The sequence below is a fragment of the Leuciscus leuciscus genome (assembly GCF_965113295.1).
Source record: "Leuciscus leuciscus genome assembly, chromosome: 22".
NCBI classification, from domain to species: Eukaryota; Metazoa; Chordata; class Actinopteri; order Cypriniformes; family Leuciscidae; genus Leuciscus; species Leuciscus leuciscus.
Window position 1 is genome coordinate 3,143,659 of NC_138746.1, and position 25,744 is coordinate 3,169,402.

General features: G+C 37.5%; 1 protein-coding gene across 4 annotated transcripts in view; it reads right to left on the bottom strand.

Moving 5' to 3' along the window:
* The window catches only part of foxn2a (forkhead box N2a), a 63,044-nt gene that overhangs the window by 5,549 nt on the left and 31,751 nt on the right, over positions 1-25,744 (bottom strand). For 2 of the 4 annotated variants that reach the window (XM_082153448.1, XM_082153447.1), the window contains exons 2-5: positions 11,454-12,001; positions 3,443-3,567; positions 1,690-1,739; positions 867-935 (exon numbers count right to left, since the gene is read on the bottom strand). In XM_082153448.1, the coding sequence (XP_082009574.1) occupies positions 867-935; positions 1,690-1,739; positions 3,443-3,567; positions 11,454-11,987 (778 nt within the window). In that variant the 5' untranslated portion in view covers positions 11,988-12,001. Of the gene's footprint in view, positions 1-866; positions 936-1,689; positions 1,740-3,442; positions 3,568-11,453; positions 12,002-13,373; positions 13,663-25,744 lie in introns of those variants that run through there. The other 2 variants (XM_082153449.1, XM_082153450.1) reach the window with 2 other exon arrangements.

Genomic DNA, 25,744 nt, shown 5'->3' on the forward strand with positions numbered 1-25,744 from the left:
ATAGATAGATAGAACGATAGATAGACTGATAGAAAGATAGATAGACTGATAGAAAGATAGATAGATAGAACGATAGATATAGATAGATAGATAGAACGATAGATATAGATAGATAGAACGATAGATAGACTGATAGAAAGATAGATAGATAGAACGATAGATATAGATAGATTGATAGATAGATAGATAGATATATAGAAAGATAGATAGAATGATAGATATAGATAGATAGAACGATAGATAGGATAGAACGATAGATATAGATAGATAGATAGATAGATAGGATAGAACGATAGATATAGATAGATAGATAGATAGATAGATAGATAGATAGATAGATAGATAGATAGAACGATAGATATAGAAAGATAGATAGAACGATAGATATAGATAGATAGATAGATAGAACGATAGATATAGATAGATAGATAGATAGATAGATAGATATAGATAGATAGAAAGATAGAAAGATAGAACGATAGATAGATAGATAGATAGATAGATAGATAGATAGATAGATAGATAGATAGATAGATAGATAGATAGATAGATAGATAGATAGATAGAATGATAGATAGGACGATAGATAGATCGATAGATAGAATTAATGATAGAACAAACTATAGAATGATAGAATGATAGATGGATAGAATTAATGATAGAACGATAGATAGAACGATAGATGGATAGATAGAATTAATGATAGAACGATAGATAGATAGACAGAAATAGAAAGTAGAATGTTAGAATGATAGATAAATAGAATGAACTACAGACAGACAGAAAGGTTAGATAGAATAACAGAAATAGTATATATATATATATAACGTTAGACAGGATTCTAGAGTGTCAGATTGAGGTCTTACATGTGTCAGCGTGGTGTCCGGGGGCCGAGTTCAAGAGCATCATAGCAGTCGCCGCATCAATGTCAGACTCTGTAAAAGAACACGAGACACACAGTGGTCAGTGTGTGTGTGTGTGTGTGTGTGTGTGTGTGTGTGTGTGTGTGTGTGTGTGTGTGTGTGTGTGTACCTGTTTTTCTATCCTGGTGAGGACTTCAACCTGAATGCACACAGACTCATGGGGACTCGTGTCACAGTGGGGACCTAAATAGAGGTCCCCATGGGTAAACAAGCTTATAAATCATACAGAATGAGGTTTTTTTGGAAATGTAAAAATGCAGAAAGTGTTCTGTGATGGGTAGGTTTAGGGGTAGGGTTAGTGTAAGGAGATAGAATATACTGTTTGTACAGTATAAAAACCATTAAGTCTATGGAGAGTCCCCACAAAGATAGTAAACCAGACATGTGTGTGTGTGTGTGTGTGTGTGTGTGTGTGTGTGTGTGTGAAGGAATTCAAGGGGCTGGAGTTTCTCTGTTTCCATGCAACCCTTCAGGAAATTTGAATTATTCATTACCAACCAGACAGAGGAGAGAGAGTGAACAACTGCCACCAAACTCAAGGTGACAGAGAAATCTCTATAAAGATAAATAATGAAAATATAAACCGAAAAAAAGAAAAAAAAATATTCACAGGGTTCTCATACTTTCTGACCAATGAATTTCCTTGATTTTTATAGAGAGAGATGAGAATATTTTAAATGTTCTAAATAAATTTAAGTTCAAGATTTCAAACCGGCGCTTATAATTTTTTTACTCATTTACCTGAAAAAAAACAGACATGTCTCACCTTTCAGAGAGCAGTCCTGGAGGAAGAGGTGGCGTGCGGGTGAGAAGGCACTGTCACACAGACGGAAACACACAGACACACACACCGTAAGATACAAAGCAGGATCACAAATCAGTTCCACCAACCTGAGCGCATGACAACTTGAAGGATAATAATTCCCTTTGGTTTTTAGGGCCCTTTCATTTTCGGACTTTTCAGTTTGATCCGAATCAAAATTACAGGTGTGAAACCTCCCCCGGACCACGGTCCGCACCAATCAGACGAAATTTGGTCAGACGAAAAGAGGCAGTCTAGGTCCAGATCAAACTGAACAAAATGTTAGTTAGCTGGTGGTTAGTTCCTAGAACTACCTCTCGTTTCTGCAGCGACTTTCAGCTGTTTCCTATAACAACGTCTTACACGTTTACGTTTTACGTGGCGTGAGAAAGTGACAAACGATGCAAAATCTGATTAGAGCGGAACTGAAACGGATTTCCATAAATGCGATTTCAAACCACATATGAATGTAGCTCAAAATGCATCTATAAAAAAATAAATAAATAAATAAAAAACGCATTTCATGTGATTTTATGCCGTTCACATTTGCTAAATATAATCGGATTCCAATTGGATATGCACGAAAATCTGATTTGGACTGACAGTCTGAATGAAGCCCCTTCTGATTCTGATTTAAATGTTTTGATCATTCATCTGCTGGAGAAAAAAATTCTGAAAGTGATTTCAGCGATGTTGTTCTCTGTGCAGTTGTCGTCATGGTTGTGGATTCTGCTATTCTTTTACAATTAAAGTCATTTTTATAACCATCTCTTTTTCGTTGTCGTTATAGTTATTGTTCATGGTGTGAACAGACTTAACACCTAGTTTCTTAGATTTTAACATCTAAAGTAATTTAATGCCATTCTTTGACATAATAATCGTAATTTAAAAGAATATCAAAACGCTTAGCGGTCAATTCACACACCATATTTGCAATTAAAATGATTTTATATCAGACTGAATATCAACTGAACCCTTACCCTACCAGCATCAGCTGCTTATAGAGATTGTGGTTACAGAACGGGATCGGCCTCGTCCCACACATTTCCAACGAACAATAGAGTGCATCTTGAACGGACCTACATTAGTTTGTACTATAGCATATATATATCCTGTATGTGACCCTGGACCACAAAACCAGTCACATGTGTACATTTTTTGAAATTGAGATTTATACATAATATAAAAGCTGAATAAATAAGCTTTTCATTGATGTATGGTTTGTTAGGATAGGACAATATATGTCCGAGATACAACTATTTGTAAATCTGGAATCTGAAGGTGCGGAAAAAAATATCAAAACATTGAGAAAATCTCCTTTAAAGTGGTTCATTTATGTTGGCGATTGTGCAGCATTCACTCACAAAAATAAATGTTTTATATATTTACGGTAGGAAATATACAAAATATCTTCATGGAACATGATTTTAACTTAATATCCTAATGATTTTTGGCATAAAAGAAAAAGCTATAATTTTGACCCATACAATATTTTGTTGGCTAGTGACTGGTTTTGTGATCCAGGGTCACATATAAATACATAAATGAACTAAATTAATTAAGTTTTTTACAATAAAAATGAACATCACTGAGCTTACTTACTTTCTTCTGGAAACAAACTTTGTTGCATTATTTTCCTGTTATCTCTGTAAAGCTGCTTTGTAAAAAAGCGCTATATAAATAAAGGTGACAGGACTATAGTAAATGTGTGCGTTACCTGGGTGGGGAAGCAGGGGGTGTGCAGAAGGAGTGCGCTGTGGGGAAGTGCTGTTTCTTCAGGGCCTGGATCAGATTGGGTCTGTATTCAGGGTCCACACACCACAGAGAACCCTTCCCATTAACCTACCAGAAACACACACACAAACACACACACAGTTAGACGAGCAAATACTCAGAGACAGAACGAGACATCAGCACATCTGAAGTAAATTGTTAAAAATATAGTTGCCTTATTACAACCATTAGGTCACTCTGACTGGAACCACAAACTCTAAATCTGAATGATAGATAGACATAGATGCCATTGGAAACACAGCAAGTCTGTCATGGCGCTGCTCTGAATAAGGTCTATCCTGCAGTTTGAAGGCGTCAGAAAATGGCAGGTGTGCAAGAAACACCATTTTTATGTAGCGGCACATTTCACTCCGAACACACAGAAAGAAAATGAGAAAACAGGCCGACACTTTCCCATCAGTCCGATGAGAAGTCCTCGTGAACAGTGTCTTAATGTGATCATCTGAGCATGAGATTGGCAACACAGGCCCTGCTGGGAGTTTACGAGCAGAGGTTAAAAGCGCCCGATAAACATCAGAATGTGGTTGTAAGCGGCATAAAGGATGTTTATGACAGGATCTGATCCATGAGCTCTCATAATTACTGCATCAGTTCAGTTATTAGTGCACTTAATGGATGGACGGGAGTCAAGGGTGTTAAAGGTAGAAAACCCTCAGTCTCAGATTTAACATCTCTGAGATTAATAAATATAAGTACATTTACCTGCTCTTCAATATATCAGCGCTCAGTTTTTTTTCTATTGGCAGACCAGTTTTTATGGAAGCTTGTTTCCGCCACTGAATAATAAACAAATAAATAAATAATAATAATTGCGACTTCTCACAATTCTGACTTTTTTTTCTCACAATTGCGTGTTATAAAGTCAGAATTATGAGATATAAACCATTCTGAGGTAAAACAAATATTCTTAGAATTGGACTTTATATCTCACAATTCTGAGAAAAGATGTCAGAATTGCGAGATATAAAGTCAGAATTGTGTGATATAAAGTCCAATTCTAAGAATATTTGTTTTACCTCAGAATAGTTTATATCTCATAATTCTGACTATAACACACAATTCTGACTTTATTTCACGCAATTCTGACTTTATATCTCGCAATTCTGACTTTATATCTCGCAATTCTGACTTTATATCTCGCAATTCTGACTTTATATCTCGCAATTCTGACTTTATATCTCGCAATTCTGACTTTATTTCTCGCAATTCTGACTTTATATCTCGCAATTCTGACTTTATATCTCGCAATTCTGACTTTATATCTCGCAATTCTGACTTTATATCTCGCAATTCTGACTTTATATCTCACAATTCTGACTTTATAACACGCAATTCTGACTTTATATCTCGCAATTCTGACTTTATATCTCGCAATTCTGACTTTATATCTCGCAATTCTGACTTTATATCTCGCAATTCTGACTTTATATCATGCAATTCTGACTTTATATCTCGCAATTCTGACTTTATTTCTCGCAATTCTGACTTTATATCATGCAATTCTGACTTTATATCTCGCAATTCTGACTTTATATCATGCAATTCTGACTTTATATCATGCAATTCTGACTTTATAACACGCAATTGAGACTTTATTTCACGCAATTCTGACTTTATATCACGCAATTCTGACTTTATTTCACGCAATTCTGACTTTATATCACGCAACTGAGACTTTATTTCACGCAATTCTGACTTTATATCACGCAATTCTGACTTTATTTCACGCAATTCTGACTTTATATCTCGCAATTCTGACTATATATCTCGCAATTCTGACTTTATATCTCGCAATTCTGACTTTATATCATGCAATTCTGACTTTATAACACGCAATTGAGACTTTATTTCACGCAATTCTGACTTTATATCACGCAATTCTGACTTTATATCACGCAATTCTGACTTTATATCTCGCAATTCTGACTTTATATCATGCAATTCTGACTTTATATCATGCAATTCTGACTTTATAACACGCAATTGAGACTTTATTTCACGCAATTCTGACTTTATATCACGCAATTCTGACTTTATTTCACGCAATTCTGACTTTATATCACGCAACTGAGACTTTATTTCACGCAATTCTGACTTTATATCACGCAATTCTGACTTTATTTCACGCAATTCTGACTTTATATCTCGCAATTCTGACTATATATCTCGCAATTCTGACTTTATATCTCGCAATTCTGACTTTATATCATGCAATTCTGACTTTATAACACGCAATTGAGACTTTATTTCACGCAATTCTGACTTTATATCACGCAATTCTGACTTTATTTCACGCAATTCTGACTTTATTTCACGCAATTCTGACTTTATATCTCGCAATTCTGACTTTATATCTCGCAATTCTGACTTTATATCTCGCAATTCTGACTTTATATCTCGCAATTCTGACTTTATATCTCGCAATTCTAAATTTTTATATCGCAATTCTGACTTTATATCTCGCAATTCTGACTTTATATCTCGCAATTCTGACTTTATATCTCGCAATTCTGACTTTATATCTCGCAATTCTGACTTTATATCTCGCAATTCTAAATTTTTATATCGCAATTCTGACTTTATATCTCGCAATTCTGACTTTATATCTCGCAATTCGCAATTCTGACTTTATATCTCACAATTCTGACTTAATATCTCACAATTCTGACTTAATATCTCACAATTCTGACTTAATATCTCACAATTCTGACTTAATATCTCACAATTCTGACTTAATATCTCGCAATTCTGACTTAATATCATGCAATTCTGACTTTATATCTCGCAATTCTGACTTTATATCATGCAATTCTGACTTTATAACACGCAATTGAGACTTTATTTCACGCAATTCTGACTTTATATCACGCAATTCTGACTTTATTTCACGCAATTCTGACTTTATATCTCGTAATTCTGACTTTATATCTCGCAATTCTGACTTTATATCTCGCAATTCTGACTTTATATCTCGCAATTCTGACTTTATATCTCGCAATTCTGACTTTATATCTCGCAATTCTGACTTTATATCTCGCAATTCTGACTTAATATCATGCAATTCAGAGAGAGAGAGAGAGAGAGAGAGAGAGAGAGAGAGAGAGAGAGAGAAAAGCTGGTATCATCTATTCTGTGGAAAATGAGTATTTTTGACAACACTTAGTTGATTTTTTCAGATGCCTTTTTAAAAGACTACAATTGAAAAATTGATATATTATATATAAAATTCAACCCAGCAAAGTGTCTAGTAGGGGAGACAGCGTTACACACCCCTGCTGAAATACACACGCATTTGGAGGGGTCGACGGGTGTTAATGACAAGCTCTGAATGTAACATTAGCCAAAGGATGATGGGAAAAAAAGGATGATGGGAAAAAAAGGATGCTGCATTAATTTCGCTAAATTGAAAAAATTAAATCACATGCATTAACGCTTTAATTTTGACAGCTATATTATATATATATATATACACACATACCAATATATGAAGTCATAATGCGAAATAACCCCTTTTCTGAAATGTAAGGGAATGATAGCCATATTTAAGATGATATAATGTGTAAATATAATGATATAAGATGAAGTGTGATATAATTAAAACATCATGTTGTGTGAAAATGAAATATTTAGCGATGTCATTGTGTTAAAGCTAAAAGCAAGTGAATACTAATATTATCTAGAACATTTTATTATGAGTTCAAAATAATATTTTTTTTAGCACTTTTGCTTTTTCTTCACTGCAAAACAAAAATTAATTAATTAATTTACCCAACATTTAATTACCTTTATTTAAACAATTTATTGTTGCAGTATTTTGTTGTACAGAAAATGTTAAATACATTTGTACCGTAATGAGAACCTCTTGCTAATGGGAGTTGATAATGAATAAAATATTATGTCGTTTTTTTTAATGAATTCAAAATCAAACATTTGCCTTGCACTTTCAGTAAAAATATTGGTTCAAAAGCATCATCAACACTGGATCTATAGTTTTATTTTTATTTTAGGAATAGGTAGGAGGAGGGCTATAACCTTGACTCAGATTACCAGCCGGCTCATAAACAGGAAGGAGGAAACGTCGTCATGGCAACCGAAACCAATGGTGTCATCCGAAACCTCAGTGTCTCTCGTTGCGTGTGTGTCTGACGGATGGCCTCTCACTGGGAGTCTCTCGCCGCTGACCTCTCCCGGGTCGAGAAAAGATCATCTCACAGCCAGCCACTTACACACAATCTCTCTCGCTGCCATTAGCAATCCCAACGTTACGCCGTCGGGTCCCAACACGGGAAATTACACTGACCGCACAGTCAGAGGAAGAGAGTCTGACACCGTTCGGACAAAGATAAAGCAAAAAGCTGTGGCGTAATGGTCAATACACACACGCTAATGTGGTCGACACCAGTTTAAACTCAGCTCGCAACACTTCCAGATCCTCTCTCTACGCTTCCCTAAATAAGTGGCAAAAATAAATTAAAATGTTTATTCCTAGCAAGAGTGATTACATCATAACAGCTCTCTGGGACGTGCAAGTCACATATACAAATTAGTGCTGTCAAATTGATTAAATCGCATCTAACATAAAAGTTTGTAAATGAATAATATACAAACTTTTATGTTAGATTTGAATAAATCGCGATTAACTGATTTGAGAGCACTAAAACATCAGATATAAAAAATTCATTAAAAATCTTAAAACAAAAGATTTGTTGGTTTGAAATAAAACTATAGATCTAGTGTTGATGATGCTTTGAACCAATATTTTTACTGAAATTGCAAGACAAATGTTTGATTTTGAATTCACGATAAATCACGATTATTTTGGTCAGTATTGAAATCACGATTATGTAAGAGGGTTATTTCACATGACTTTGGGAACGTGTTGCATTTATTAAAAAGACACCTTTCAACAATTATTACATTTTTTAATTTTGAACATTTATTGTACTTTTTGAACTATTAAAATAAATAATATAACAGATAATACTTAAATTAGTATTTTAATAATTCCCGCAGGTCCACCACTTATAATTAAACATTGATTCACTTTAGCATGTAGATTGTATGAGTCGCCTAAATTAATCCACACAGATTATAAAATCAAATCTATAATTTTAAAACTTTCGCAAAGACGCAATTTCACAAACGGCGTGAGTGTTCAGCGGCGCCACGTCTTCTCTCTCTCTCTGTCTCTCAACATGGGTTGGACAAGGCAAGCGTCGAAACTACACTCTCGCGTTTAGGAGTCGGGACATGACAGAATTGTCACTTGCACAATCGGGCCAGCATTGCATCGTAACTAAAGTTGATCATTTTCACTTCTTTTTAAGTCTTTATCAGTTTAAACATTCAAGCTGAGAGAGTTTACGGCTTCGGGAGGGACGGATGTGCGCGTGTCATTCAGAACACAAGACAAAATAAGAGCGTTCTTTCAAAACAGAACATGGCAAAATAATCGTTTTTACTCGATTGTACTATTTTGGTGATCGTTGGGAGCCGAAATCGAAATTCAATTAATTGCACAGCCCTATTTTGAATTCATTAAAAAAATCTACATAATCTTTTATTCATTATCAACTCACAACTCTCATAACTCAACAATTTTCTGTACAACAAAATACTGCAACAATAAATTCAGTTAAAATAAAGGTAATTAAATATGGGGTAAATTAATTAATTAATATTTTGTTTTGCAGTAAAGAAAAAGTAAAAGTGCTCAAAATAATCATTTGAATTCATAATAAAATGTTCTAGATAATATTAGTATTCACTTGCTTTTAGCTTTAACACAGTGACATCGCCAAATATTTCATTTTCACACCACATGATGTTTTAATTATATCACACTTCATCTTATATCATTATATTTACACATTATATCATCTTAAAATATGGCTGTCGTTCCCTTACATTTTAGAAAAGGGGTTCTTTTGCATTATGAGACGTCATATATTTTGGGGTCCTTGGTATTAAAAGGTTTGAAAACGCCTGTGCAAGTAAAACACATCCACTAAAAAAATAAAATAATTCACCAAAACGACAGCAAAGTGAAGATACCCAGCAGCATTTGAGATCTAATATAGTGACATTCAGACGTTTCTCTGCTTCCTAACGTGGTTTTTGGAGCCGCTGTAACACTGGCTCTGGGTCTCCTCCAGCAGAGTGTGTGTGGTGGATAAGCCGCTATCGGAGTGTGTTTGCTCTCAGGGAGGAGCCGTGACCTTGACTGGATTCCGCACCTCTTTTTCTCACCGGAGAGAAGAAATCCTCGCCAGAACTCCACGTCACACGTACGCTTGCTACAACCACTGCACCACGTGGAGGCATTTGCTTCTGCTGAAGCAGTCAGTTCACATTATTTCAGCTTATTTTTCAAATAATCGTATTTAACAGTGGAATTTGTGGTGAAAAACTACATTACCCATGATGCTGTACAGACAATTCTACTAATCAGAGTCGAAACAAGCTAAATATCTCTTTAGCTCCGCCCACTCCCACGAAGCACTGCGAACGGCATAATCGTCGATCTGTAGTCGATCATTTTATCCCTTAAAACTCACCTTTGATCACCAAAATGACATGTATATAAAAAAAAATTCTGTACTCTCTGGTTTATATGCTTCCATTCCCACACTTAGATACACTTACATTTACACACACACACACACGTCTGGTTCGCTATATTTGTGGGGACTTTCCATAGACGTAATGCTTTTCATCCTGTCCAAACTGTATATTCTCTCCCCTTACACTAACCCAACCCCTAACCTACCCATCACACACACACACACACACACACACACTAACCCAACCATCACACACACACACACACACACACACACTAACCCAACCATCACACACACACACACACACGATAACCCGACCCCTAAATCTACCCATCACACACACACACACACACACACACACACACACACACACACACACACGACCCCTAACCTACCCATCACACACACACACACAAACTCAACCCCTAACCTACCCATCTCACACTCACACACACACAAACCCTACCGCTAACCTACCCATCACACAGACACACACACAGATACTAACCCGACCCCTAAACCTACCCATCACGCACACACACCAACCCCGACCCCTAAACCTACCCATCAAACACACACACACACATACACACAAACTAATCCGACCCCTAAACCTACTCATCACACACACACACTAACCCGACCCCTAAACCTACCCATCACACAGACACACACACAGATACTAACCCGACCCCTAAACCTACCCATCACTCACACACACTAACCCGACCCCTAAACCTACCCATCACTCACACACACTAACCCGACCCCTAAACCTACCCATCAAACACACACACACACACACACTAACCCGACCCCTAAACCTACCCATCACACAGACACACACACAGATACTAACCCGACCCCTAAACCTACCCATCACTCACACACACTAACCCGACCCCTAAACCTACCCATCACTCACACACACTAACCCGACCCCTAAACCTACCCATCAAACACACACACACACACACACACACACACACACACACAAACTAATCCGACCCCTAAACCTACTCATCACACACACACACACTAACCCGACCCCTAAACCTACCCATCACACAGACACACACACAGATACTAACCCGACCCCTAAACCTACCCATCACTCACACACACTAACCCGACCCCTAAACCTACCCATCAAACACACACACACACACACACACACACACACAAACTAATCCGACCCCTAAACCTACCCATCAAACACACACACTAATCCGACCCCTAAACCTACTCATCACACACATGACTTTTGTTGGCTGTTTGTTTGTCCTGTTTAGTTTGTATATCAGCACATGTATATAGTGTCACAATTTAATAATAATTTTTTTTTAAAACTAACTAGTTTGCTAAGCTCACCTTCCCAAGGCTCCTCTCCACCTTGCGGAAGCACTTGTTGAGGGAGAGGTTGTGCCGCACCGAGTTCTTCCAGCCAGTGGGGGCGCTGGAGAAATAAGGGAAGTGCTCCAGGATCCAGCCGTAGATGTCCTTCACCGGCAGAGACTTGCTGGGAGACTGTTCGATGGCCATGTATATGAGCAGGGAGAAGGAGAACGGCGGCTTGGACTTCATGGACTCTCCCCCGTGCGAAGCCGTCGAGGAGCTGACGGGTCTGCCGCGGTTCCCCTCGATGTCGAACAGCGGACCCGGGCTCGACTGGGCCTCGGGGCCTCCCAGCGTGAAGTTCTGGAGCAGGTTCTCGTGGAGCCAGTTGAGGTTGGTGAGCTCCTCGTCTCCCGAGCTGGAGCTGCGGTCCAAGCTGGTGGCGAGAGGACTGGCGGCACTCTCGGCTTCGGGCAACGTCCCACAAACCCCACGCAGGCCCGTCCGCTCCCCCATAACACCCGGGGATTCTGCTTTCTTATCCGGCGACATCCCGATGATCGGACCCATTAAATCAAGGACGTCTGTGGAGAAGAGAAATAAACTGTGAGATAAAGGAATGTGGCTGAATTATGGCTGCACAAAAAAGCTAATCTGATAGAAAAATCATTTAAACCTATTAGAAAATTCAGTGCAATTGACCATTCGCAAAGACCCGCCCCCTTTAGTTACTGTTGCTATGTCCGACAAGCCACACCTCTCTCACGCCACACATGTTCTCACGCAGTGAAATATATATCCGTTAATCTACTAACTCTCCTGACTGCTTTGTCGGACAAAAATGCCAGATTCGGCGGATGGCGGATTATGATTGGTCAGATCGCCTGTCAATCAAACTCCCTGCGTAGGGTCAATTGAAAAGTAAATTAATCAAACTCAATAAAGCCACTATTGCAGAGCAAACACAAAATAGTGATTGTGAAGAAAACGATTAATCTGTTGACAATCATTTTGAGTGCAAACCCGAATAATGCAACTGATCAAACTACTTATGCACAATTTATCTCCACTACATCAATTATCTGCCAATACCAGAGTTTGTTTTATTTGATTTATTAGTGTAACCTAATATTGAATATTTAATTGTGCATGCTTAATTTCCGTCTCTTTTTAGATGACCTTTGCCATCATCAAGAACGTGCAAGAAGTTCCTTAAATTTTAACACTAATAAATGATTAACTGTTAAATGCCAATTTAAATTAACAAATTTGCATAATTAAATGCAATATATTTAGCAATAAATAAATATCCATCTTTTACTTTCAAATATGTTATGCCTAAATTCACTTCAGCATTTATACATTTTTTTTATTTTTTATTGTGCATAATAATATTCTAATTACTAATATTTAATTATTATTATTATTATTTATATAAAAAAAATTTTTTACACAAAATAAAACTGGCCATTACATGAAAATAATTATTCGCTTATCAGTATCAGATTAAGGATCAAATTTTAAGATCAGTGCCTCCCTAGATCAAACTCATGCAAACAGTGATAAATCAATTCAAGTACGAACAAAAAAATAGGATTGGGAAGAAAACTCTATTCACAATTATTTGAACACTATCCAAAACAAAAAACATTACTGGTGAAGAGAGCTGATCAAACTCATGGCAGACATTGATGATTGGTTAATTCAAGCTTTTTTACAACCATTTTTCAAGCTCTGAGCCAAAGTTCTCTCCACATTCTCTTCTCTAATCTCCCTCGTTCCCATCCAATAATCCCTCTTTTAGAGACATCACTCGCTCTGAGACAGCCTCTGATCTGCTGGTATTCTCGCAGTCGTTCAGCGATCGCAGTGAAGGAGCGGCTCTTGTGTCTGAGGGTTTTTGAGTTTTCTTGAGTGTGTCTGAGATGACCCGGTCTCGTTCTCATCGCCGCCCACCTCTTTACTCAGCCGCTAGTTAGCCATCCAGCAGAGAAACCATCGAAGCCACTGGCTGAGGAGAGAATCGGCTGCTCACAACCAGCGGAGAAGAGAAAAACACATCCAGAAAGCAGTGCGTCTCCGCTCATCCATTAGCGAGGAAAGAGAGGTGACAGTGTTGCTTTGGCAACCTATTGCCTATAAAAGCAGAGGAGCATCGCTGCCGGATATTTGCATTTGTATGAAACAGTTCAGTGGGAATTTTGTTGTAATCGCTATCCATCTGGTTTGGGTTGCAATGGTGTGGATGTTTCAGAGTATCATTCTTAATTATTATTATTATTAATATAAATATATATACACACACAAAAAAAATATATATAAAAAAAAAAAAATAATAATAATAATATTAATAATAATAATTATTACTATTTTTGTGTGTGTGTGTGTATATATATATATATTTCTAATAATAATAATAATAATAATAATAATAATAATTAAGAATGATACTATGAAACATCCACACCATTGCAATATTTATATATATATATATATATATATATATATATATATATATATATATATATATATATATATATATATATATGAAACAAAACCAAATTATTTTAATATAAAATAATATAACTAGAAAATATGTACATAAAAAAACAAATAAAATAAACTAAAATAACTAAATTTAAATATAAGAAATAAGAAATAAAATAAATATAAAAAAATAAGAAATAAAATAAAATGATAAAATATACAAAACAAATAGATATTAAAAACAATAAATAAAATAAATAATAAAAAAAATGCCATCATATGGATAACATTTCATGCTATTGTTTCAGAGTATGATTCTTAATTGTGCGCCAAACCTAAAATAAATTCAAATAAAAATAAATAAATTATAAAAATGTAACAAAATAATGAATAAATATATTTAAAAAATACAACATTTAAAATTTTGCATTTTTTAAATAATAAAATATAACCTAAAATAACAATAAAATAAAATGTACAAATAAACTATAAAAATAAAATAAAATAAAATAAAATAAAGTGAATAAAAGCACAAATAAATAAATATATGAATAAAATTAATCTGATCTGGATCACATTTGTGTGGATGCTCTAAAGCCATCATGTCACTGTAAAGCCATCATGTGGATTCACGCTTCACGCTATCAGAGTATCATCTGTAATTGTGCTCCAACAGTTGCCACGCCATTAAGTTGAACTGCACAAATCAAATATATTAATGTAAAAGGGACAGATGAGCCCCAGCCGTGGCATTACGGCGGAAAGCGGGTCAATGGCGTTGACGAATTGGCAAATCCCTACCGTCTAGTCACACCATGCTCAAATCCTGTCCCAATGTCACCATGACAACCGCTCTGTCAGTTCAATTAGGAGGGCGGATTAGACAGTGGATTGAATAAGAGCAGGGAAAGTCCATCCAGTTAAGCCATCAAATGGCATCACTCTCGCGTGGATCATACACACGCCACTCGTACTCTGACACCAGACGGTCTGGGGTGTGTGTGTGGGGGGGCGTAGAGCTCTCTCTCTCTCGGAGGTTTTACCAGTGTTTTTAATGCTGAACTAGGTCAGACAGGACCAGTCTGGTACGGCTCATGCATAAAACAACAACTTCAGAAGTGTTTCCAGAAACATGCAACACTGTTAGGTTAGTTTTGAATGGAGTTTCACTCATTTGCAATGGTGTACGATCAAACTACTAGTGCTATTTTGCAGCATCTTTACTATGCACAATATATTTTCTGTATGCATGAAATACCTGGATGACCTTTTGTCTATATGTGCAGTGTACAAAAGAGCGTGTTGCATCCCACAGTGCAACACCTAATTTGACCTTAGATTTTCAGTGTGACAAAGAAAACAACAAAAAAAAACGTAATCTCGAACATATTTGTGGCTCGTTATTTGCCAAAAGAGATCAAAAGACTGTAATAAATGGCAAGAAATTGCACACGTCTTTCTATTGCATTTTTCCTTGCAAGCTACACACACAAATACACATCACGGCCCAGAGCTGGTTCATTTTAGTGAATCAAAAACAGTGTGATCGATTCCAATTCAAGAACAAATGACTCGTAGCATTTGTTTCTCGCAGGTAATCACTCAAAAAGACCTCGACTGCATCTGAAAATCATACGTCTCTACTATATAGTAGCCGAAAAACATCATATGCAAGTATAATTATTCCCGTAAACACAGTCAGTTGTGTCTTAAATGAATGTAAAGAGTTGAGAAAGAAATCGGATGTGTATCATTATATTGGGTCCGTGCATGAGCTCTTAAAGTGACAGCGCCCTATAAATACCTGCTGTTGTCTTTCATTAATGTTATTCAAGCAACAAAACACAGCTTTAACAAAAAATATTCTATACTTACTTCATACAATTAGTGTTGTCAAAAATATCGATATTTCGATAAATATCGATACTGAAATATCTGAACGGTACCAATACTAATTTCCAGAAGTATCGATACACCGATACTAGCCGAGCTGTCACTTTCACTTCTCTCCAAAGGCACGTTGACAAACACCACACGCGCACTCGTCTCATTCGCTCTGGCTAAATAGCAAAAGTGAAGTGAATGGAAAGATGGCGAGTGCGGCGCCGGCGCGACCGGCTTTGGTTGATAAAGAAAACACAGCAGGAGTGCTATCTGTAAATATTTTGGATATGACGCAAATGAACATGGAAAGCCGAAGGACACAAACAAGCCAATATGCAAGAGATGCTACAGAGCAGTGCTAACAAAAGGCGCTAACACCTCTAATCACACCTGACGCGGTTTTTTGCAGTGAGAGGCGCCTATTTTCAATTGGTTTCCTATGGCAGTGAGCGTTCTGCGCGCTGTTTATGCGCCTCGAGTTTTACCGCAGGCTGCGCCTCGAGTTTTTGAAGTTGAAAAAAAGCAACTCCGAGCGGAAAAAGCGCCTGACATCATCGCGTTTTTTTCCACTGTCCAATCGAATGAATGGAGAGACGGGCCTTCCGTTTTAGTGATGAAAGCTAGTTGCTTTAACGCTCGGAGAGTGCGATGATGGAGGATAAACTTGTGGTGCTCTCGCGGATTACCAGGAGCTTAACGACTTCACGAACCGTAACTACCACAATGTTAACAGAAAGTAAATAAAGTTAATAAAAGAATGATTTGACATTTACTTGACTGACAGGACAGCCGTTTCAGTGGTTGCCTAGCAACATAAAAAACGCAGCGCACGGCTCGTTCTGTGTGATGGTAAGTGCTGTGTGCCTCGTGTTTTCTAACCTGAGCACTATATAAATAAAGGTGACTTGACTTGACTTGACTTCATGTAGATCCAGTGAGCATGGTTTTCGCGTGTGATCAAATAACGTTAAAGTATTAACCAGCATTTATGCTTTTGAACAAGTGCACTACCTCAGGACATTTTTGTTCATGTAAAATATACCTCATTGTCATGTTCTAGACTTGTTATATTTAGCTTTAAAGGGATACTTCACCTCTGGAAAGATGAATGTGTATTTAAAATAGGTCATTTATGTAGAAGAAATGTGAAGAGCTTTCTAGACTGAGAAAAGCCAGAAAATGTATTTTTGGCTTATGTGGATGAAAGACAACAACTCCCAGAATGCACTTGCTTCGCTGCCCTAGGAGGCCACGCCTACCGGTAAGAGAGCGCAGTTGAAAACAACAAGGTTAGGCTACCAGTGAGTCTCCGTGACGAGTCTGCCTGGGATTTCGGGATCGGCCAAAATGTCTGGGATTCGGCTTTTGCGTTCTACAGTCGCCATTCATTATGTTTACTGTGGCGAGCAGGACGAGGCTGACGGCCGCGGGAGAACGGCGCGAGGCCGGTGGCGTCATTACTGAGACGCACCGGTCTCGTATCTCTCACGGAGGTGCGGGAATTTTCTTAGCAATGTTAAAACGCACATCAACCGATCACTTGTTTAGCGTTCATGTAAACACTACATTCAGATTCACCGATCGGAATGAATTCAGTTAGATTGAAACAAGAGGTGTGCATGTAAACAATGAATGGCGACTGCAGAAAGCAAAAGCTGAATCCCGGACATTTTGAACGATCTCGCCCGCCGGACAAGTCCGGGAAAAGGAGGATGGTAACCCATACTACTCAGCTTTCTCCTACTATTCAGCTTTCTCCACAGAACAAGAGCCTGCTAGCTTAGCTTCCAAAGAAAGACGGCTGACTGTGTGTACATTCTGTGAGTGAGATCCCTCTATGGGCAGGCTGAAAACATGCGGGACAGCTCCTCCTACTGGCGGTAGTTTTTAGCCTCTGACCAGAAAATCCTCCGATGACGCAAAATTACGATTTTTGCGTCATCGGAGGATTTTTTCCAGACAAAAAAATACATAAATCTCTCCTCTCAGGGGGATATGAGGGTAGAAAGCACGGTAATTCGAAAATACTACAGGTTTTCTACTAATACAAAGCTTAATGCTAAATCCTGAAGTATCCCTTTAAATAAAATAAAAAATACCCCCTTAATATTGTGGCAGTTTTTTTCTCCATGGTATCGAATATCGATATTTTTCAAGGTATCGTATCGAAGTTAGAAATTCTAGTATCGTGAGAACACTTCATACAATGATCATTATAGTGTTATTTTACCTTTAATGATTACATTTCTGTACCTGAATGCTACTGTAAGACATCACTTTATTTGTCACATTGTTATATTGTATTTATCTATGCTTGTAATTTATTTTATTACTGACTGTTCACTTGTCTTTATTAATGTTTTATTATTAAAAGCTAGATTTTTGCTGTTGTAGTGGGCACTTACAGTGGGCTTTAAGTAATAAATGAAAAACAAACATTACATTAACGTTACAATTCTTTAGGAAACACTGCATTTGCAGTAAGTAGCACACTAGTATTCCAGACTATACGTGAGAGCAAAATAAGTTTTGTGGGAAAACTGTCTTTGAAAAGAATTATAACAAATAATAATTAATATTGCAGTTCCTTGTTTTACCACAAACTCAGAGAACTTGGACCGCCAGAGGAACATCAGGTCCAACCCTGGATCACAGGAGAACACGTCCCTCAGAAGGACAAACATGGAGAGGCAACTGGAAAAGAGCTAGCGGAGAATGAGTGAGCAAATGAAAGGTTGAGAGGAGCGCCATGGAAACAGTAAAATTAATAAATAAGTCATAAGCAGTGCATGATGAATCATAACTCTCAGGAAAGTGGAGTTATCAGACATGTCAGGCAGCAACAGAAGTGCCCGAATGCGTTAAAGCAAAGATTCTCCCCAAAGCCCAAAACCCAAACAGAGAAATCTTCCGTCAGAAGGTTTGAGGAAGTCCTTGCATGCTTGCAAAAATTTGAAAATAAAAAATAAAAAAGTATGTTCTGAGGATGCACATCCCAATTCTCAAAATAAAGGTTAAAAATAATAATAATAATAAAAATAGCTTTTTTTTTTTAAAAAGAAAAAAGTTATATAAACAACAAAAATACTAAATTAAATTAAACAAAAAGAAAACAAAATAATTAAAAAAGAAAAATACTATAAAACAATGAATAAATAAAAAAATAAAAAAATAAAATTATTAATCATATCATTACAAATGATTACAAATATTTTAAAAAGCATGTTCTGAGATGCACATCCCAATTCTCAAAATAAAGCTTAAAATAAAATTTAAAAAAATTAAAAATGCAATAAAAAAATTCAATAATAACTTTTAAAATAACAAAATTAGATTAAACAAAAATAAAACAAAATAATAAAAAAATTAAAAAATTCTATTAAACAATTAATAAAACAAAAAAAATATATTTATAATTATGTCATTACAAATGATTAAAAATATTTAAAAAATGAACAAAAAAAAAAAAAATGAAAAAGAATAAAATAAAATAATATAAAACTAAAACAGAACATTGAAAAATACAATGCAGCTCAGAGTCAAGACTGTGTGTGTGTGTCACGGTCACCTTTTGGACATGCATAACGGTTTGGTTTATTAGACATGTTGCTGTGACTCGTTGCCTTTACGGTGTTGTAATTGTCTAAGCACCCTTAACTCGCGGGTGTCATTACCATACACACAAGGCTGCTCCTGTTAACCCATTAACTTCAACCGCGCTCCGCTCTATAGCCTCTGGGTAGTTCATTAACCCCTATTAGCAACACAAACTGACCTAAACCGAGCAGCGTAGCCCTAATACTCCCAGGTGCTGCTGGGACGTAGCATGGGAGTCGATGGCCCATAAAAGCACAACACACTTACTCTACAATTTCAGACGGCCACTACATTTGAGCACCGCCGTCGAGCAACCAGGGGAAGTGGTTTTTATGTCATTAGCTCATGGTCGATTATCATTGCCGTTGTGATTATCATAATTATCAGTGCTCTTATCAAACGGCATCAAAGCGGCGGTCGGTAATGGCACACTTGTGAGGGAGGGAGAGCGAGCGCTAATGAGGGATGGTTGTAGTGGGGAAGACGACACCAGGCCCTGATCACAGAGATGCCACCGGCTTATCTGCAAGTTAAAATTCCCATTCAATGCCAAGCCTTTCATTCAGAGAGAGGGAGAGAGAGAGGCAGGTGCCAGACACGGCTTCCTTTCAATCTCGTCCAGCCTTAAAGCACCAGCTTGTTTTCTGCATTGATTATTTCCAGCAAAATCATAAAAAAATCAACAACAAAAAAATGTTACTATACACTCTTAAAATTAAAAGTGATGTCATGGATGTCATTACAAGAACCATTTTTTTCTAAGTGTGAAAAACATTTTTTAAATCTAAAAGAACCCTTTTCCATTATAAGGAAACGGATTCAAAAACATTCGGTTCTCAAACAAAATGTTTGCTTTTAATCGTTTTGCATTGCTTGCAAATCTTTGCATTCCCCCCAGAAAGTGTGAATTTGCTTGCAAAACTTTGGAGTTCCCCAAGAGAACGCAGAGTTATTGCTTCAGAGCGAAAGTTCTGGAAATGAGATGGTTGGTAAAATTATATTTCAATGCTTTAGCATTCCCTCTCAAAAGTTTGTGCAAAAACAGTGACAATTTCCCCCATATTTTTTCTATCATTATGTCCACGTTCCCAACATGTATGACTTACTTTCTTCTGCAGACCACACAAAAAATATTTTTTTTGCACCAATATTGGACCTTATTACCATTCAATGTCGAGACAAAAGACATTGACATTTTTTCAAAAGCGTTTGGAACAACATGAGGATAAGAAAATGATGACAAAAAGTTCATTTTTGGGTGAACTACCTCTTTGAAACTGCAGTTTATATTCTTAACCATTTAACTAGAACATGTATTTTAACTTAATGACCATATAGGACTATTAATATAGGACTAAATTAAAATATTTTGACAGTCTTCACTCTTAGAAGAATTAAGAATTTCCATATAGAACCTTTAAGGGTTCTGTCAGACGCTTCATATATTGTGACCCTGGACCACAAAACCAGTCACATGGGTCATTTTTTTAAAAAATTGTGATGTATACATCATCTGAAAGCTGAATAAATAAACTTTCCATTGATGTATGGTTTGTTAGGATAGGACAATATTTGGAGAACTATTTGAAAATCTGCAATCTGAGGGTGCAAAAACAAAACATTGAGAAAATCTTCTTTAAAGTTGTGCATTTATGTTCATGATTGTGCTGCATTCACTCACACAAATAAGTGTTTTATATATTTACGGTAGGAAATGTACAAAATATCTTCACGGATCATGATCTTTACTTAATATCCTAATGATTTTTAGCATAAAAGATAAATCGATAATTTTGACCCATACAATGTATTGTTGGCTATTGCCACAGATATACCAGTGGACATGTGACTGGTTTTGTGATCCAGGGTCACATATAACCTTATGGCATAAAGTTCCAATCCATATATAACCTCACTGAACCTTTATTTCCTAAGAGTGTGCTTCTGCTGAAAATGTTTCCTACTTAACAGATATTCCCTTTCATCTTAAAGATTGAAGGCATCTCTTGCAATATTTAAAGGCAAACCACATCAGCTTTTCCCTACAATCTGGGAGCATGAGAAGAGATTTTACACAGGAGGAAAACTGATAGCCTGCTCCATAATTCATGGAAGTCTAGCCTTTAAAGTCCTTTCTACCCTCATAATAGCTCATATATCCTGTGTAAACTGCATTGTGTAATTGTTAATTATTGATAACTTGCGATTGAGTAATCAAAGGTTGGCAGGTTTGTACCAGTTCTGGTCTTCAGTCTATGGCTGCATTTACACTGCAGGTCTTGATGCCCAATTCTGATTTGCTGACTATATCAGCAACTTTTGACGACCCGCTTACATCATCTTTTTAAAAGTGACCCGTATCCGGTATTTGCATTTACACTATACACTGCCGAAGCAACCCAATGTGGACGTTCTGACCCGGAAAAGGAAGTAAAACAGCGCGATATGCAATGGATGCAGACAAAATGATTATCCAGTGGTTTTGCTTTCCACACTATTTTCTATTTTAGTCTCTGCGGCCCAAAGGCTCAAAAGACATACAACCTCCGTATTACTATTGTTGAGCCTTATTCGTCCTCCATCGCGCCATTAATAAGTCATGTGATCGCAGTTGGTGTCCACCTGAGTTGACGTTTTTAAAGGGGTCATATAATGCCATTTTTGTACAAGCTAATATGATTCTTTAGGGTCTAAATGAAAAGTTTGTAATATACTTCAATTAAAAATTCTCATTAGTATTGTAAGAAAACACTAATTTTACCTGGTCAAAAACAGCTCTGTTTTCAGCACGCCGTTTAAGTGCATGTGTCTTTAAATGATAATGAGCTTTGCTCACCCCGCCCCTCTGTTCTGTGGGCGTTTTGACACAACACACGTGGAGTGTTGCCTTGACAACAGTTGAGGGTATATTTTGGAGAAAAAGTCTCTGAGGACACATCTGTGCAACCGTATCAATTTGAACCGGAGTCGGACCCGGAACAAGATGACGGGCCCGAAGAAGTTCGACAATTAAGGCTTGAACAGGACGTTTCTGAATGGTTGGTTAACGTAATGTCACTTTGCTCTATCTTTGTATGTACTGGCAGGGTAGAGTAGTGAGATACGAACGCTATGTGTTTACTGATGTATACTGGTGAGAAATGATTCACAGTGTTGTGTACAGACACTGCCAACACACATTTCAGTACAATCTACTTGTAAAAGTGCATGTACCATTATATGACCCCTTTAATGACGTACGATTCGCATTTACTGGGGAATATCCGATTTGTCTGCGTACACGGCAGACGCAAATGCACGTATCCGATTCATATTAGGGCTTTGACTCCGAACTACGTTATTCGAATATAATTCAGATATAAATCAGATTCCGAGGCTTTTTCACGGCTGGTGAAGTTGTGAATCGCGAGCTCATTAGCAAGGCTATTATTGGTCATCTGGGCTCCTGTAGGTGATGTTAGCGTCCTGGTTAGCGCCTATTTTGTATACCAAAACAATGGTCGCTAGGCTTGGGCGGTATTCGAATTTTGATACCGTCAAACCTCCTCCCTATTTTACCGGGGTATACGGTATTACCGTGACTAATTAAAAATTATGACATAATGGGCTCAGACGGCGTCACCAAACTGTTGGCTTGTGCCTACACCGTTCAGAAACTGAATGCCAGATCAGGCAAAAAATAAATAAAAAATCAAGCCCAACCCCTGCACGTTGTGTCTGAGTCAGGCCGACGGCATTAACTGTTATTATGAGCCGGAGCCCACCATTATTCAACATAATATCTGTGTGCGTGCAACAAGCAAAAAGTGCCTCTGTAATCCGGTGACACGTGTCCATTGATTTTTATTAATACAACTTTTCTGCAAAGATGGAAGTTGAAGATCGCCATCTCTGTAGTGAACGCGCCTATAGAGAGAAATGCACATCATTACACAATCAGAGAGTGGCCTTTTTTTTTTTTCGTTTTGAATTGTTTCGTTTAAAGAAATTGACGATCGGCATCTGAACGCTATAGAGAGACATGCACATCATGGATTACAGAGAGTACGTTAGGCTAGTCTATTTATTTTCGTTTTGAATGGTTTCGTTTAATGAAATTGACGATCGCATCTCCGTATGAACGCGCCTAGAGAGAAATGCACATCATGGATTACTTAGCCTAATCAGTGAGTAGCCTATTTCTTTCGTTTTGAATTGTTTCGTTTAAATAAATTTCAAGCTTTATTTATATATATTTGCCATGTCTGTGAGGCATAGCCTACACTGAGTTTCGGTTAATTTATGAGATTTCAATGCAAGTGACCGCGGCATGCCCATCATGTCATGATTATCCAGGAAATTGGTTGATGAAAAATGTATTAAAATTAAGAAACAATATATACAAAACGAAATTCGTTTTAAAGAGGCCTTTTACAAAACGAAATTTATTGAAGTGGTCAAATCGTCTGACTCCCGATGCATCCCATCTTATTTGTGCCGTTCACTTTTCATAATCAACAAAGATGGAAAAAATAACATTATAATATTTTAACAAATACGAAACTTAATGCGCTTATTTAATGAACTCGAGAACAAAATGCATCCTGGCAGCAGTGAGTGGGCGGTTGTTTCGGAGATGCGACATTAGGTTAGAGGTGTTTACATCTCTTGTATTTACCGCCTCTCCCTTCTCATGCGGTTGGAACCAGAAATATTGCCAAACTGCAACCACACATAAGCAGTTTTTAGGCAATAAATAAATTATATATATTATAGGCTATATAAGTGCCGGTAATGACGGTATTGAAACTGATACCGGTGCTATTTTAAGATCCCGCGGTATCCGATATTACCGTAATACCGCCCAACCCTATTGGTCGCCAAAATATTATTAATAAATATTTGAATATTAATAAACAAACAAACTTCGAATATGATTTTTGGGCAAAAGTCAAAGCCCTAATTCATATCAGATTTATTTCCACATAAGAGTGAGGCCTGAAACCGATCTGAGAATATCGGAATCCATGTGCTTTTTTTTCCTGCTTACACGTTCGCCGGTCATATCCGATCTGCGCCACACGAGAGAGAGAAAAATCGGAATTGGGTCACTTCAACCATGAAGTGTACATGGGGGCCTAAGACACATAAATCCAGCTGGCTTTTACCAAGGTCACCAACCTGTGACCGCTGTGAAGAATGTGAAAATGAAGCCGATGACCTAAAAAGCCATCAGAAGAGGACCGTTTTATCCCTCGGCATCAGGTGGGGTGATGTTTCATCGAGTAGGATTGAGATTCTAATGGACAGAGATCAATACGTCAGGAAACGCTGAGGCCAGCATTACAAGGTTTCACTGCGCTTCAGTTCTGAGCCCTATAATAAACTGCATGGGCAAAGAAAGAGCAAAAAAGAAAAGAAAAAGAAAGCACAAACACAGCAACATATAGAAAGCAGCATTTTAAAAGATAAGAGTTGTGCCGTTGTGCCCTACAGGGCGTCACCGCACCCTTTATCAGCCGTTTTGACGTGTTAAACTGTTCATCCATCGATGCCACGAACCTCCCGGCTCACTCACTGTAGACAAGACCGTCCCACCTCTATGTCAAATACACACAGGTGTGTCTTAAAGCCCTGTGTAAACACCACTGGTGACTTTCACAAAGACGTTTCGTTAAGAACACGGTCTAATACTCCAGGTATTATGACAAGCGTTCCCACGCTGCACCGCTGGGAAGCAAGAGTCTTTCACAGAAGTAGGCTAATAAGTTCAGAGAGAGAAAAGAGCAACAGAGGCGAGACTAAAAATACAGACGTGCATTGAAAACAGTTTGACACTCATTTAACTTCGCCGTGAAACATCAGTGTGAGAGCTGTTGTTTGAGGTCAGGCGATATACATCGTCCCTACTAATGTCTTATTATAGCAGCACGCGGATATCAGGTTGACAAATTCCTGGAATTCCATGACTAGAGCGAAAGATGTGTTGGGAAAACTGCCTGATCGCTTTTGAGATCTGGGAATAAAAAGAAAGGAAATCAATTAACATCTTTTTTTTTTTTTATCCAACACCAACTGTGCTGATTTTAGCCCTATCCGGACGGGACTAGTTTAACATGGAGATGCTAGAGGTACCAGAGCTTGTCAGTGATTTTAGTCCCGTCCGAATGTGCATCTCAGTGATCATTACAGACAACAGCCCTATTCGGACGGGATTAACTTTACAAGGGTAGATGGAGTAATGCAATTTTACCACAGGACGTCTGAAATATTAATGGCCAATTCACACAAGATAAGAGATCTCAGTAAAACTAGCAGAAGTGGGAGAGTAACTCCATTTACACACCGCCGTCACTCCTGTCGTCATGTGTGTATTACGC